Below are 17,268 nucleotides of genomic sequence, written 5' to 3'. Positions count from 1 at the left end.
CTTTAAAAGATGAGATTTCAAGAAGCAGATATTTGGGGTTTTAGAGGAGAGTGTTTCACGTAAAAGCAACAGCATAAAGCTGGAGGGGTGGATACTTACTGAACTTTGGGAAAATCATTTCATCTGTTTCGATTTTAGCTCCCTAATCTATAAAATAAGATTGAATTTTATCCTTAAATCTATAAAATAAGATTGCTTCCAGCTTTAAAGTTGCAAGATTCTGCGTGGTATTTTTGTGAAGTTGTTGCTGTTGTCATTATTGTTGTTGTTAGGACCAGCAATATTGAAGTGATTGTAATTAAAATTTAGTGTTTAAAAAAATACAAATTAAGGTATTTGCTCTATGTATACTATTGTATTTATTAGTGCATAAAATTTGGGGAGGGTGGTAATAAAGGATTTTAAAGGACTTTATAGGACACATTCTAAATGGTTCTAAAATTTTTTCATTTTTAAAATCGTAGTAAATTCATTTTATTACCTCTTGTTGTATTTTTAATGTAAGAGGTTGGGATATAGGTGGGATTGCAGTGTAATAAAATATACTCAGTACCCTTAATGTATTAGAATTTTTTTTAGTGTTTTGAATTGCTAGAGTTCACATTCATTCGAGTATTTGAGGATTTAAATGTTTGTTGAGTTGTTATTATTTACAGGCGTAGTACCACAGATTAGCCCCCTACTCCATGATTTTACTTTTTAAAAATGTCTATTTCAGTTAATATATGAACAAATTGAAATTAGGCTAGTTGAAAATGTGGCTGCTTCTGGGTTTTTAGACATTTTGAGGACAGTTATTTGCAAAAACTATACTTAAAACAAAAATTTTTCTTTTTGACATTATTAAATGCTGACTTTTCTTGAGAGTAGGAATTATTTGTTACTGATTACATACTGTATCATTCCTAATACAGAACCTTAAAGGAGTACCCTAGTCAAATAAATGTTGGCTAAATTGAAAATAATTCTAACATAGAACTTTTTAGTTGATAATTTTTTTTTGAAAAATTAAGTTTTCTTAGCAAATCTGATTTTTCAGTAGATTATGCTGTGAGTTTTTTCCGTCCATGTCTAGTGTGAGTTTAGCTTAAATGTTATTGATGAATTATTATCTCAGATAACTGATATGAGTATCTCATGTTTTATGCAAAGATTCCCAAAGAGAATGGTCTATCTTACTGACCTTTTGTTATTGACTCTATTTTAGGAATGGATCGTGATTATGGCCCCGGATCTTATGGAGGTCTGACATTCAAGGATATTTATCTAAAAATTCTTCTTTTGGGTGCCAGTAAAGGTGAGCATCATTTAATTTTTTTCTTTTTAAACTCTTTATAGGGATGGACCGTGACTATGGCCATGGATCCTATGGGGGTCAAAGATCCATGGACTCCTACCTAAACCAGTCATATGGCATGGACAATCACAGTGGTGGTGGTGGGGGTAGCAGGTAAATTGCTTAATCACTTGGCCAAATAATTAGATGACTATAAGATTCTGGATATTTTAATTTAAGTATTCCTTACGCATGTTATGATACTTGAACTTCACTATTTGGTATTGAATAATCACCTTAAATGTTTAAAGGTGTTAATTAATGGTTCTAAAAATTATCTCAGGGTCACTGACAGACATTATTTTAGGAAAACTTCAAGTAGCTATTTTCATTTCAATACAGTAGAGTAGGATTTTCTGTCTTCAGTAGTGATTTTTTTTTTTTACTTCTTTTACTTTTAACTCCTTATCATTCAGAATGTTCTGAACAAATGATATAAAAATGTTATTGGAAATATTATTTGTGAAGTTTTTTTCTTTATGAGTTTTAAAAGTATCTTTTCTAATATGGGGTGTTCTGTAAAGCAGCAAAGCAGTCTTTGACTGGAATGGGTTTAACTGAACCAGTCTAGCAACATTCAGTTTCTGAGAAACATTTAAGATAGTTATTCTTTCAATTTCAATTTTAGAGTAAGTTGTAAGAACATATTGTAATAATAAAACGTTCTTTAAGTTCATGTCTAGGTTATTTATTGGCAGGTACTACTTATACCAAAAACACTGTGCTCTAAGCTAGGAGCATTGTATCAAAGCCATGAATACTATACCTTCGTTTATTTTAATGCACTAGAGTTTAGATTGTTTTTATATTTCACTGTTGATACCTTGTAAAGCTTAACACTAGTTGAACTAGTATAGGCTTTAGGGTTGACCACATTTCAGGCAAAGGCGGTATACCTTTTGAGGCACAGATATTTCTACTAAATATAACTAGTTAGGTAACATTTGAAACTATCCTCCTTCTTCATAAGTTGAAGGATCTGGATTCCTTAAGGATGGACTGAATGATGCTTACTTTCCTTCTTTCTGCTTCAAGTGTGCCACTATGGTTTATAGTAGAGGAAAATAAAAAAAATGAACAGATACAACAATTTTGCTTATGTGATAGATGTTTTAAAAAGAGTTGGAAAGAGGAATAATTTTTATATGGTTACCAGGATTCAGAAGTAAATAGTACATTCTATTTAGTGATCTGTAAATAATTGAAATAATGTAACACATTTAAATGTTTTAATATATCCGTTATTGCCCTATTGCATTGTAAATGTGTTGTGCATAAACTATGTAGATGTTATTGTTTATCTCATGTGTAATTGTGGGCCTTTATAAAACTATGTTGTAAGATATCAAGCAACTTTTGTAATCCATGCTTTGGATTTGTGAGAAGTTAAGATGATTTGTTTCTTCTGTTGACTCTATTAAAACCTTGAGGAGACTGTGTGCTCCCCTTTTTTAGAGTAGTTTTATGTGATAATTTCCTGCCAGGAAAGAATTTTTTAAATAATTGAAGACTTAAAATGTATTCTTTCTCATCTGCCTTGATAATTTATGTGCAGAGGGTATATGTTGGTGGTCTTTTACTTTTATGTTCTATTTTATGTGCTTATCCTTTTAGATTTGTTAGATTTGCTAGTCTACAAGTGGAAAGTGACTGAGGATTGATTATTGACCTTACCCAAAGTTGGGCAGGATATCAAATTTCATAACCAGAGATAATTCTCCAAATTTTGACTGCTATAGACACAATGAAGCAGTTTTGTGATATAGATTATTGGGGGTGCAAAAGGATCTCTTTTGTGTCACAAATAGCTTATATCAGTGTAGTCTTCAATTTTTGTCCCTATTGAAAGCCAAAATATTGTAAATATTTGGTATTTTCCAATACTAGGGATGGATTCAAAGAAAGTTTGAGTAGTTTGTGAACTTTAGTAAATGACTTTTTCCAAGACTAGGGCTGGGCTTAAATACCAACAGACAAATCTTTTTAATAAAATAGAAAAGCTGCTACAAAGCAGATTTTTAAGCTAAGGTTTACTTAACTCAATTCATATTTAAAAACTGACTCAGATAGCTTTCTATCTGGTCTCATGTTGAACTGCCCAGCCCTAATCAGGTGTGAATAAAAGTAGAACTGTGCAAACCAGTATGGTATAAATGAATTTTAGTTGATAAATGTCATCTGATAATTTGTCTTTTGAATTGTCTAACATTAGTAAGCTTACTTTTGTTTTTTCCCTCACTGTGCAACTTTTCCAGGTTTGGACCTTATGAGTCTTACGACTCCAGGTCTTCTCTGGGTGGGCGAGATCTGTACAGATCTGGCTATGGTTTTAATGAACCCGAACAAAGCCGCTTCGGAGGTAGTTATGGTGGTCGATTTGAGAGCTCCTACCGGAATAGCCTTGACTCTTTCGGAGGTAGAAACCAGGGCGGGTCTAGCTGGGAAGCACCTTACTCCCGTTCAAAATTGAGGCCTGGGTTTATGGAGGACAGAGGAAGAGAGAATTACTCTTCCTACAGCAGTTTTTCTTCACCCCATATGAAGCCTGCACCTGTAGGCTCTCGGGGGAGAGGAACGCCTGCTTATCCTGAAAGTACGTTTGGAAGCAGAAACTATGATGCTTTTGGAGGACCATCAACAGGCAGAGGCCGAGGCCGAGGAGTAAGTACAACAGAATCTTTTCAGATTCTTTTCACTAGTCACTCTTTTAAACCCTTTCAAGACCATGGTTTTCATCTAGAATAAACACTGTTCATCCCAGTGTATTTTGAAGCAAAAGTTCAATCATAAGCATAATTTTTAGGTTGCCTATAAAAGTTTTTCCAGCACTTCAGAAAATAAGTGGCAGTGTGAGATGATTGTTCATAAGTTTTGCCAAATCTCCCTTTATTAAAAAGGTGAGGATATTAGGTTTTGGTCTAAAAGGGGTTAAAAGGAGTTGCATTTTTCCTTGTAAACACTAGCAGTTTTGCTGGTGGGACAGTTCTTGGATTATTGTAAAAGGTAACTGAACCCTTTGGAGTTTTTGAGTAGGTTAAAGGTGCAATGTATGATAAAATGTTTATACTTTGCTGCTAACTCTAGCACATAGAATTTCTTCAGAGCTCCATATTTCACATTAAACACAAGGGACTAAAAGTTGGTGATAGATGAGGGTAGCTTAGCCATGTTTACATGGTGAAGAAGTTGATATGTTTAATAGGTTGAAGAATGATTTGTGGTCAGTATAATTACTAACTCACTCTCTTGCAATATGTCCCATTGCTGGGTGTTCTGTTTTCCCTTGTGTCACTAGTTTATACTATTGAGAAGTAAGTTCCTACCTGTACAAACATGTCTCTCGCTCCTTCCTAGGAAGTAATATTTTGTAAATCATTGCTTACATGAGTAAATATACTAGTCTTCAAGTGTTTTATTTCAGGACATAGTATAAAGATAATGACTTATGTTCTTAGGTAACTTGACTGACATGAAATTTTACCTAGTAAGTGTATGTAGATTGTGGAGTTTTGTAGTTTGGTCATATGAAGGATACTGTATTTTTGATTTAATGTAAGAAATGTTTTTTTTTTTTTTTCTTTTTTTTAAGTCAGTTACTCTTAATATTCTCTTTGCAGAGGAAAGTACTTCTGATAAAAAAAAAAATGTAGTAGGGCACACGTTTTTAACTGTTCATTAGCCTTTGGTACATGAGTGTAGTTTGTCACTTTTGTGTAGAAATTTTGCATTTATAACAGTTACCCTTTACTTAATGTAAAATGCATTGCACCTTTAATGGATAATTAATGAAGATATTTCTAATGTGACTCTACAAATTACCTGGTAACACTAATCTATTCAAGTCTACTAGGTTAGCTAGGGATTCCTAAGCATAATACATAAATGTAAGCAACTGATATGTTGCTATTCCACCATAATTAGTGACTATAGGTTAATTGAAAATTGTTGGGGTAGTAGGCTTTGGTTTTTGAAGTTGAAAATCAATTCCAGTTTGAAAATTTGAAAAACACTTAACATTTTCCATGCTGTATATTACTTTAGGCAAATGATTTTTTTCTTAATGAGACTTCAAATATTAATTTTGTTTTCACAATAGAAAAACAGGCATTCCTGTACTGTGTGTTCACCATTCTAGTCTGAATGGACTTTTCTTTCTTTCCTCCTGTTAATGAAGTAGATGAACCAACAGGACTTTCTTTTTTAATCTTCACTTGTACAATTCCCATTGGATCCTTCTCTTCAGATTACTCCTCAATCTTTATCTTCTAAAAGTAAGATTAGCAGAATAAATTTCTGTGGACATGTGGCCTCTTGGTGTAGTGGATTTTGTTAATGACAAGAGAAGAGGAAGGGACACAAGAGTCGTTTGGTTGCATGACTCTTCGTCTGTAAACTTTCGCTTCTTGGGCTTCTGGGTCAGAATATGTTTCTCTAGGTAAGAATGTGAATGGAACGTCAGATGTAATTCTTTATCTGAAGTGTGTCCTGGAAGTTGATGCATGGTTATGCTTTAACTCTCCTATTTCATACTAATGTTCCATCTCGCCTTCTCATTCCCTTTTTCAACAGGGAGAAATCCTAAATGATTTCTGGATCTTTTTTACTTCAGACTTCAAATATGGTCTTCTTTATGCATCTTAGTTTTTAAGCCAGGTTTTAGTGAAATAAAGATGTCTTTTAAGGTCTTTTCATGGGAAAACATCAATTAGGAACTCTGAAGAGGAGTTGTCAGAGAGTTGTACAAGTGGTAATATTCTGACAGGCACATATGTTGTTTATGACCTCAAGTAATTTTGAATGGTACAAATAAAAAAATAAGTAGGAAATATCCATATTTGTTCTACTGGAAATAAAAATACTAATTCACTGGATTTGAGTTCATGTAATAATTCAAAGCTTTTCAATGTGTTTATTCAGAGTGACATGTAAAATTTAGTTACATTCTGGGGAATTTTCAGGTGAAATTATTAGATAGATAACATGTAGAATTTGTGTGAATTCCTACTTTATCTTTGGATACTATGCTAATATTTCTTGATTTCACAAATTTGCAGCATATGAGTGATTTTGGAAGCATTCATAGACCTGGAATTGTTGTTGACTATCAAAACAAACCCACCAATGTGACAGTTGCTGCTGCAAGAGGAATAAAGAGAAAAATGATGCAACCATTTAATAAGCCTGGTGGAACCTTTATCAAGAAACCCAAGCTAGCAAAACCTGTGGAGAAGATGAGCCTCAGCAAATCACCTAGTAAGTAAGAAAACATAATTGCTAAGGCTTAAGGTACTTCCAATTTTTTAAAAATTTAGTGCTTTTAGATAATTTTTTCATGTTCATATGACAGACTGCATAGTAATTACAATCGTAGAAATTAGATTTGTGAATCACCTAGTGTAGTTATTAATTGGTCATGAACATCAAAATTACCCAGAGATACTTCTTAAAAATGCACATGCCCTGGTCCACCTCTCTTCCCTAAATCCTTATTTAGGATGGACTCAGAACATCTATATGTTTTAAAAGGCTTCTCACATGATTTTGAGTCAGTTTTGTCTTGGGTGTTATATTTATTGTTGGGAGCTATTGTTGAGGGTATAGTATTGTCCCAATACACAGAATCCCCTTTAGAGGACAAAAGGAAGACATTTTTCATGGTTCCTGATACCAGGAAAATGTGTGTTTCTTATGAAAAATTAATTTGTTTTTAATCTTGTGGACATGACAACTCTTAGAGATAGTCACATTTCCAGCTTTACATTGTTAAAAAAATCAAGAACCAATCTGAAAATGAAATTAAGAAAACCATTTCATTCATGCTGGCATCAGCAAGACTAGATATTCAGGAATAAATTTAACAAAAGAAGTGTAGAACTTATACCTCAAAAACTGCAAAACGTTGTTGAAAGAAGTTAAAGAAGATCTAAATAAATGGAAAAACTAAGTAAGTGGTTCATAGATCTGAAGACTTAACATTGTTAAGGTGGTTATACTCCCAAACTGATCTATAGATTTAGTACAATCCCTGTCAGAATTCCACCTGACTTCTTTGCAAAAATTGACAAGTTGATTTTAAAGTTTGTAGGGAATTGCAAGGCATCTAAAATAGTGGAAACAATCCTAAAAAGAAAAACAAAATAGAAAGACTCACACTCATGATTTCAAAATTTGCTACAAAGCCACAGTAATCAAGACCTTGTGGTACTGGCACAAGGACAGACATATAGATCAGCAGAACAGAACTGAGAGTCCAGAAAAAAATTCATAAAACTATGGTCAGCTGGGTTTTAAAAAATTTTTTTAACAATGTAAAATTGGAAATGTGACTGTCTCTAAGAGTTGTCATGTCCACAGATTAAAAGCAAATTAATTTTCCAGAAGAAACACACCTTTTCCTGGTATCAGGAAGAAATACATCTTTTCCTGGTATCAGGAACCATGAAAAATGTCTTCCCTTTGTCCTCTAAAGGGGATTCTGTGTATTGGGAGAATACTATATCCTCAACAATAGCTCCCAACAATAAATATAACACCCAAGACAAAACTCTGACTCAGAATCATGTGAGAAGCCTTTTAAAACATATAGATGTTCTGATTCCATCCTAAATAAGGAGAGGTAGACCAGGGCATATGCATTTTTAAAGATCTGTTTGTTTATTTGAGAGAGAGAGTGCAAACGGGGGGGAGGAGTAGAGCGGGGGCAGGGGAGAATCTCAGGCAGACTCCTCGCTTAGCATGGAGCCTGATGCAGGCTCCATGTCAAAACCCTGAGATACTGACCAAGCCGAAACCAAGAATTGGAGGCTTAACCAACTGAGCCACCCAGGCACCCCAGGGCATGTGCATTTTTAAAAAGTATCTGGGTAATTTTGATGTTCATGACTGATTAGTACTATACTAGGTGATTCACCGGTTTAACTTCTACAATTATAATTACTGTGTAGTTTGTCATATGAACATGAAAAAATTATCTAAAAGCACTGAATTCATGATGATGGTATTCAAATGAATGGAGTTTCAGAAATACTGGTTAATCTCAAACTCTGATTTTTCTGGTGAGCTCAACTTAGATTGTGGTCAGCAAGTAAACCTTGCATGTCTATAATTTTTGAAGTGGAGACTGAAAAGGGAGAATGGAAAAATGATTTTTAGTTTTGACTTTTGCTGATATCCTAGCAAAAACTGACCCTAAAAATGAGGAAGAAGAAAAGCGACGAATTGAGGCTCGGCGAGAGAAACAAAGGCGCAGAAGAGAAAAAAACAGTGAGAAATACGGAGATGGATACAGGTTTGTGCTTAGTAGAGTCTGAAAATTGGTCTTATTAAAAACGGTTTCCTAGAAAATGCAAATACATTAATTGGAATGTGAAAAAATTCATAAGCGTCAAATGAAAAGGTTTGATCAAAGATTTTTTGGTATTTATGTGCAGTCAGTACTTAGAAAATATAAGAAAAAGGAGTTACATTCATAATGGTAATCCAAAAATAAAAAATACCTGGAAATACAGTATTCTTAAAAAGAAATACATGTCATAACATGAAGAAAACCACAAAGTCTTCTTGAGATTTGAGTACATGGAGACATAGTGATATTCTTGGATAGGAAAACTAAATATTTAGAAATGTAACAGGTGTTGTGAATCTTGATTCCAAAGAAGATTCTGTAAAAGAAGAGTAAATGAGTAGGTACTAGCTTTTCTAGATAATTGAAACATTACAAAGCTATAATAGTCAAAAATATGTGGTACCAGAAAAAGGTTATTAGTATAATAGAATTATTAACTTATAAAAAATTGTGTTATATGTAAGAATATAATATAAAGAAGAGGTTGCAAACAAAAGGGGACTTGCTTAAAAATAGGGGGGAAAGGGATTGCTTGGACAACTGAATAATAAGAGAAATAGTTTAGATCCTCTTATACAGTGAAGATGAAATCCAGGTGGATTAAAGAACCTACAAAATGGAAAATAACAGAAAACTAAAATAGAATATTTATAAATAATTGCTGCAGAAGTTTTTTTCCCCCCCAGGCTTAAAAGTTATAGAATAAATTACAAAGGAAATAATGACCACATTATTTTATTTTATTTTTTTTTTTTTATTTTTTTTTTTTTTTTTTAAGATTTTATTTATTTATTTGACAGAGAGAGAATGAGAGAGAAAGCACATGAGAGGGGGAGGGTCAGAGGGAGAAGCAGACTCCCTGCCGAGCAGGGAGCCCGATGCGGGACTCGATCCAGGGACTCCAGGATCATGACCTGAGCCGAAGGCAGTCGCTTAACCAACTGAGCCACCCAGGCGCCCGACCACATTATTTTAAATAAAAATTTAAAACTTGAAAGCAAACAGACTTGGAAAATACTATAAACAGAAGAAATGATTAATGTCTAAGATAAATATCACCCAACCAGTATTTTTTTTTTTTTTTGAGAGAGAGAGAGTTGGGGGGCGGGGCAGAGGCAGACAGAATCTTAAGCAGATTCCATGCTCAGCAAGGAGCCCGATGTGGGGCTCGATATCATGACCTGAGCTGAAATCAGAGTTGGATACTTAACTGACTGAACCACCCAGGCACCCCCGACCAGTGTTTTTTAAAAAGGAAGAAAACATGATGCTCAATACATGATTGGCTGAAGGAACACCAGCTAGTTAATAATTTTCAGGAAAATGTTGAAACTCACTGTAAGATAAACTGGAAATTTAAATAATAGCATGGCATTTTATTAGTGAGGAGAAAAGAAACATTGATTTACTAACAATGAAACAGTCAAAGCACACTATTATAATTTGTTGGTAACCAAATAATATAATATGGTTATAATTACTGGGAAGCAATTAAGCAGGTTATTTATTTATTTATTTTGAGAGGGAGAGAGGGGAAGGGCAAAGGGAGAAGGAGAGAGAATAGCAGGCTCCACGCCCAGCACTGCCAATGCGGGGTTCCATCTCACAACCCTGAGATCATGACATGAGCCAAGACAAGAGTCGGAAGCTTAACTGACTGAGCCACACAGGTGGCCCCAATTTAGCAGTTTTTAAAAATGTCTTGAATTTTTTTTATAGTTGGTGATCTCTCGAAGAAAATAATATAAAAGTATAAAAGAGTTTAATCTAAAAAGATGGCCATTACAGCATTGTTTGTAATAGCTCCAAACATGAAATAAATACCAGTGATAGCAAGTGGTCAAGTGTATGTAAGTTTTGATACTTCCCTTTATGGGCTCTTAGGCCATTGTTGAAAATGAAGGTTATAAAGCCTGTAGTAACATGGAGAAAATGCAGGCGGAGTAGAACAAGTGATATATACAACATGTAAAATACGCATGAAAAAGTCAAAAAGAAAAATTTTTTTAAGGACAGTAATTAATATTTTTTCCATCATCTTTCTCTTAAATTACTGCTTATCCTAGGAAAATAAAGATTATAAAATTTAAAAAGTAAATTAAGTGTGTTTTCTATTCAGAATATAGTTTTGCTCTTTTTTTTTTTAAGATTTTTATTTATTTGAGATAGAGATCGAGTTAGAGAGAGAGAGAGAGTGTGTGTGTGTGTGTGTGTGTGTGTGTGTGTGCAAGAAGGAGGGAGGGGCAGAGGGAGAAGAAGGCTCTCCTTTGAGCAGGGAGCCTGATACAGGACTCGATTCCAGGACCCTGGGATCATGACCTGAGCCGAAGGCAGATGCTTAACTGAACAGCCACCCAGGCGCCCCTAGTTTTGCTCTTTAAAAGTTAATTTGTTTTGTGTAGCATGAGGGGAATGAAATATCACACATTAGTGAATTTTCTAGAAGTCTAAAACTTTGTTAGTTCAGAATATAACATTTTTAAGATAAGCATCTGCAGACCTTTCCGTGGAGATATTTTTTAAATTGTGGTTTCTTCCATATTAAACAGGATATTTTTTGTTACTACTCGGTTTTAATATATACATTGATTTTATTCATGTAAAATGTAGTAAAAGAAAATTCACTGGCATCTGAATTCCCAGATTTTTTTGTTTGCTTAGACTGTCTTTGATTTTAGTGAGCTCGGTATTACACTTGGCCCATAAACAGCATGGGGGTTAGGATATATCCATGTTATGTAATAAATATGTGACTTGGAGAAAATGAAAAAACTGAACTTTTATTTAGCTGTTTTCTCCATAACTCTAAATATAAATCTGAGGATATAAGCCAAAGAATGTCAGTTCAATTAAATTGTCATTTTAGGATAAGAACCATTTAAAATAGTCTAAACTTATTTTAATTTATCAGAGCAGTTTTATTTTGAGTTAGGAAGATAAGAGATTGACAGTAAATAACTATTCTTATAATACGTTCTTTTTGGATATTTGAATGCTTTCAATATAATAAAGAAGGGAACCTGAGGGGAAGAGGACAGGGGTGTGAGAGGTATAGACAAACAGCAGTACACGGGGAAGAGTGCCAAAAGAGAAGTACAAAGTGTCTTACAGGAGATGACTTCTCAGTAGGAGTGCAGGAAAATCAGGGAAATGGTTGAAGGTGGTATTTCAACTGACTCAGGGAGGGTAGGATTGCAGTAGGAGCTGTTAGGCAGCCCAGGTAGAGGCCATGGCTCGAGGTCAAAGCAAAGAAACAGGGATGTTTCATTGACATTCAGGAAATGGAAAGCTGTGTGGATTGAAAATGAATCTAGTGGGGGTTGAAAAGTGTAATCTAATTTAAATAATGAAGACATACCGTGTGCCAGATACTGTTAAAGGTATTTAGTGGTTAAAGCCAAAAAGATACAGGAGAGATTAAAAACTTTCTTAAATGGCAACTAAAAGTGTTTTGACTTTGTTTTTTGAGGCTTAAGTCCGTGAAGCTGGTATTTTGAGCAATGAAGTGCTGTTGCCTCCTTGAGGAAATGACAATTATTAATTGAATTATTACTATGTGCCAGGAACTGTCCTAAGGGCTTTCTATATGTTAATTTTTTTTAATCCTCACAGTGCTTCTGTAAGGGTTTTCATCTCATAAAGATCAGAAAACTGAGGTCCAGAGAAGTTAAGTAATTTGCCCAACATCACACAAGAGGACTAGGATATAAACCCAGGAGTAGGCTCTAAATCCTATCCTATAATCTTAACCAGGAAAATAAATAGAATAGTGGTATAAAGAATTAATTGGAAAATGGAGACTGGAGACAAACCAGTTAAGAAACTGTTGTCATAATTCAAGGAAAAGGAAATAACAAGAATACATAAGGCAGGAATACTTTATGGGGGGAAAAAGGGAAATTCATATTCGAGTGGCTCCTAATCCAGGCTGGTCAGTCATTCTGAAGTGGTCCCTAGAGGGCAGGCTTTTGCTCACCCCAGAGCTCCAGGGGAGTGAATTATGGTTGTCTGGCGTTCCACCTGGCTTTGTTGATACTGCCTTGGTGGACTGCAAGCTAAGAGTGGAACAGAAAATAAAATAAGTAGTGGAACTTTGGAACTTGATATTTTTTGAAGTTTGCTTTGGCTTTCTAACTAGTCTAGGCTTGAAGTGGATAGTTTAGGACTAGATTAAGTAGATCCACCGATTCCATCGTTTGTACCCAGAAGCTCCAGGGTGGGCCAGAAATGCAAAGTGGTATAATAACAGTTTTGTCCAAATAGGTATTTAAAGAAATACTGGTTTTTCTGACTTCAGCTAAATTTAGATCAACCATAAAATGGAATAAAGGAAATCATTTATGCTGGTAAAATTAGTTTTATTGGTGTGGTCTTATGAACTCTAAGTAAATAAGGTAATATTTAAAGAAAAACTTTTTTTTTCTTTATAGAATGGCATTCACATGTTCATTTTGTAAATTCCGAACATTTGAAGAAAAAGATATTGAACTACATCTGGAAAGTTCTTCACACCAGGAAACACTAGATCATATTCAGAAACAAACCAAATTTGATAAAGTAGTTATGGAGTTTTTGCATGTAAGTAGCTGTTTTTAAAATGAGAAGCACTTTATCTGATATCTTAATTTTTTACTTTTTCAGTTTCCCATCTCCCATTTTAAGTTTCTAAAAATTTAGTTTACTGTTTACTTAAAGAGTTCTTAAAAAAAATTAGCTCCGAATTAGATGTGAATTCCTCTGTAATAGATTTTAGATTTGTAATTTGAGAGATGATTTTATGTTTTTCACATTACTTTCTAGCAGAGGTGTCAGGAAAAGGATTCCTTTAACAGCTGTTTATTGATGCAGAATCAGGTATCATTCACTGAGAGTCTACTCTGTACCTTGTGCTGTGCTGGGTACTTTCATTCATTGTTTCATTTGAGTCTCAGCACAACTCCGTTTTATCATGAAAGATCATGCTCAGAGCAGTGTAGTGACTCAGTTAAGTGGCAGTCTGATTCAGAGCCAGAGAGTGGGTGTCTGTTTGGTGTCCTTTATATTATCAGTGTGTGGTCACCAGTTCAACAGTTTTTCTTGAACACTTAACAAAAGGTGCTGTGCAGAGACCAAAGACTCAGATACCACCCTCTGTGAACTAACAGTAATTGGAAAGAGAACACTCTCGTATATCCACAGATGGCACAGTTAAGTTGAAGGGCCAGGAGTGAGAATGTAGGCAGGGGCGTTTGAAGAAGGGGAGGATAGTTGGGGCCAGGGATGCTTAAGGAGGGGACTAGAGCTAGACTGCTAATTGTACATACAGTTAATTTGGACAAAAGCATGCAATTGTTATGGGATTAGAAATACAATGATCATTCATTCCTCCATATCCTTGCAGAATTGTGTACCTTTACAAACATTTCTTTCTGTAATTTCATTCTTTAACTGGTTCCTAGTTGTCATTTAGGACTTAAGTACTCAACTGCCTTGAGAAGACCTCTTAACTCTCCTTGATTTCTCTTGTTCTTTATGCCTAAAGTACATTTTTTTCTTTTTAAATTTTTATTTAAATTCTAGTTAGTTAACATATAGTGCAATATTGGTTTCAGGAGTAGAATTCAATGATTCATCACTTATATACAACACCCAGTGCTCATCATGACAAGTGCCCTCCTTAATGCCCATTCCCCCATCTAGCCCATCCCCCACCCACCTCCTTCCATCAACCCTCAGGTTGTTCTCTATTGTTGAGTCTCTTTTGGTTTGTTTCCCTCTCTCTCTCCCCCCACCCCCCTTTTTCTATGTTCATCTGTTTTGTTTCCAAATTTAATTTAATTCCACATATGAGTGAAAGAAATCCCATGGTATTTGTCTTTTCTGACTGGCTTATTTCGCTTAGCATAATACACTCTAGCTCCATCCATGTCATGGCAAATGGCACAATTTCATTCTTTTTGATGGCTGAGTAATATTCCACTGTGTGTATACACCACATCTTTATCCATTCATCAGGCAGTGGACATTTGGTCACTTTCCATAGGTTGGCTATTGTTGATATAAAATACATTTTGAAAGCAAATACTTTTTATAAGTGTCTTAGTAATTTCTTTGTATTTTATGATAGTCTTTTTCAACTGAATTGTAAGCTCCTTGAGAACAGATACTAGTTCTTCTATAATAGAGGTTATCTTCCATAGGCTGAGTTTGCTGCTAAGCGTATTCTAAGTGCTCACTGAGAACTTTTTGGCTTTCTTCCTATTTGTTTTATAGGAATGTATGGTGAATAAATTCAAGAAAACATCTATTCGTAAGCAACAGACAAATAATCAAACAGAAGTAGTTAAAATAATTGAAAAAGATGTTATGGAAGGTAAGTATTTAAACAAATTATTTTGGAAATTTACATTTTTTCTTTACATACCATACCCTATTTCAGTGTAAATGATGCCTTCTAGAGTGATTGAGTTCATAGTCAAATGTGGTAGCCGTGAGTAGGTTATTAGAAATGAACTCCTTTGACTTTCTCTTCTCATGCTTATAAGTTATCACTATCTACCGTTATATCTCTCACTTCAGTTACAAGAAAAACCAGCTTTTCCTCCAGATGGAAGTGAATTCTTCCATCTTTCTTCTGTCTTATTCCTTCTCATCTCTTTAAGGACTTCTGCTCAAATAGTGAACTCTTCTGTTTTTTAGTCTTTCTTTCTTTTTTGATTCTGTTTCTGAAGCCTATGCTTTCATCTTTAAAAAAGAAAAAAACTCTCCAAAGAAACAAAGGAAAAGAAAAGAAAAACAGACACTAGTTTCCCTAACTAATTAACTTGCTTTTCTCCTTGAACAACCATGCTTCTTTAAGCATAGTCCACACTGATCTGTTTATTCACTGCCCATTACTACTTTTCCACAGTAGAACACTTTCTGCTACCAGTGGTCTCCTGAAACTGCTCTGATGGAGACAGCAGCTTCAGCAGGTTCTTCTGAATCATTATCTTACTTCGGCAGCATTTTTTACTCTTCTTTGTGAATCTGCTTCCTCCCCTGGTTTCTGTGGTATATCACTGTCCTGATGATCTTTATTACCTTGCTGTTGTTTATTTGTGCTTTTCTTTCTCCATGAGGGTTTTACAAGTTGGTATTTCCTGCTGCTCTTCCTTAGTTCCATCATCTTCTCTTTTTTATTTCTTCCTCATGATTCGATTTGCAGAGATAGTAAACTAACACCTATATGTTGATTACTTGTACATTTATATCCCTAGCACAGATCTCTCCTCTGAACCCTAGTCTCGAACATCCAACTGCCCACTGCCTTCTCTCTTTAGCAGTCTCACAAAATCCGTGTATCAAAAAAATTTGTATACTCTTTGAGCATCCTCCACCCCATACAGAAAAATAACAAAAACCCTGTTGATCTGTCTTTTATCTACCTTGGAAGGTGGTCCCATGATCAAAGCCTTCTAGAAGTATGAAGTTAGCCCTAAGTAATTTTATTTTACTATATCTGTAACATTGTATCTTATCACTTCTGTCTTTTAAATATCTTTCAGGTCTGCTTCTTTACCTCCTTAAATATTACATTTGTTCAAATCTCTATCTGTTCTCTTGGCAATTATTATTTTCTTAACTAGTTTCCATACTTCCAGTCTGTCTTATCTCTAATTCTGCATGACTTTTATTAATACTTTAAGAATTTTAGCTGGTTCTCCATCCCCTACAGGATAAATTTCAAATTCCTATGCCTGGCATGCAAAGATTTCCATGGTATAGGCCCTGGTCTTTTTTCTCTTTTGTCCTTTCTTTATTCTTAGTGCCCCAGCCATACTGAATTACTTGCAATTCCCATAAAGTGCCATTTTCTCTCACACCTTTCCCTTGCATATATTTATATCTTTATCTATAATAAATCTTGATCACAGTTTTCAGGATCCAACATGTATTTTGTTTCTTGTCAATCCAATCTTGACATCTTTTTTCCTATCCCTGCCCACCCACATTTATTATGGAAATTCTTTTCTTACTAAAAAATCAACATTTGTCTTCTTTTATGTTATATTTTTAGGGGATGGACTTCTAGGCCTCAGAACATGATTGTATAACATGATTAGGAAATATAATGTAATTATACTTTCTAATTTTATCTGTTATCCATATTTTAATCTATATGTGTAGATTTATGAGATGTGGTAGAAAACTTAACATAACCTACATACTTCGATCCTTTTTTGGGGAGAAGGGGTTATAAATAACCATGGAAACAAAATAATAAAAACTTGTTTTGTCAGAAATAAGAATATGTAAATCATTACTTTTCTTATTAATAACTGGCTTTCTTTTGTAGGTGTTACTGCAGATGATCACATGATGAAAGTAGAGACTGTTCACTGCAGTGCGTGCAGTGTGTATATCCCTGCTTTACATAGCTCTGTGCAGCAACACCTAAAATCTCCTGATCATATCAAAGGGAAGCAGGTACGTTTTGATCTGTCTTAATTAAGTCACTGAATTATTCATCAGTCCTTTATTGTCCTTTAAAGGCCATTGTTTCACACCTAACCTGCTTCCATACAGCCTATTAATCTGTGTAAAAAACTATAAAGATTACCTAGAG

The 17,268-nt window shown here is 34.5% G+C and overlaps 1 protein-coding gene across 2 annotated transcripts in view; it reads left to right on the top strand.

Moving 5' to 3' along the window:
- ZNF326 (zinc finger protein 326) overlaps nt 1-17,268 on the top strand; it is a 34,362-nt gene that overhangs the window by 9,592 nt on the left and 7,502 nt on the right. For both annotated transcript variants that reach the window (XM_036118601.2, XM_036118603.2), the window contains exons 3-10: nt 1,208-1,243; nt 1,339-1,450; nt 3,592-3,997; nt 6,391-6,589; nt 8,513-8,624; nt 13,112-13,259; nt 14,934-15,033; nt 16,999-17,129. In XM_036118601.2, the coding sequence (XP_035974494.1) occupies nt 1,208-1,243; nt 1,339-1,450; nt 3,592-3,997; nt 6,391-6,589; nt 8,513-8,624; nt 13,112-13,259; nt 14,934-15,033; nt 16,999-17,129 (1,244 nt within the window). The remainder of the gene's footprint in view (nt 1-1,207; nt 1,244-1,338; nt 1,451-3,591; nt 3,998-6,390; nt 6,590-8,512; nt 8,625-13,111; nt 13,260-14,933; nt 15,034-16,998; nt 17,130-17,268) is intronic.

This window comes from Halichoerus grypus, chromosome 5, assembly GCF_964656455.1.
Source record: "Halichoerus grypus chromosome 5, mHalGry1.hap1.1, whole genome shotgun sequence".
Taxonomy (NCBI): Eukaryota; Metazoa; Chordata; class Mammalia; order Carnivora; family Phocidae; genus Halichoerus; species Halichoerus grypus.
Note: the sequence above shows the minus strand (reverse complement) of the source record. Positions and strands in the feature narration are given on the sequence as shown.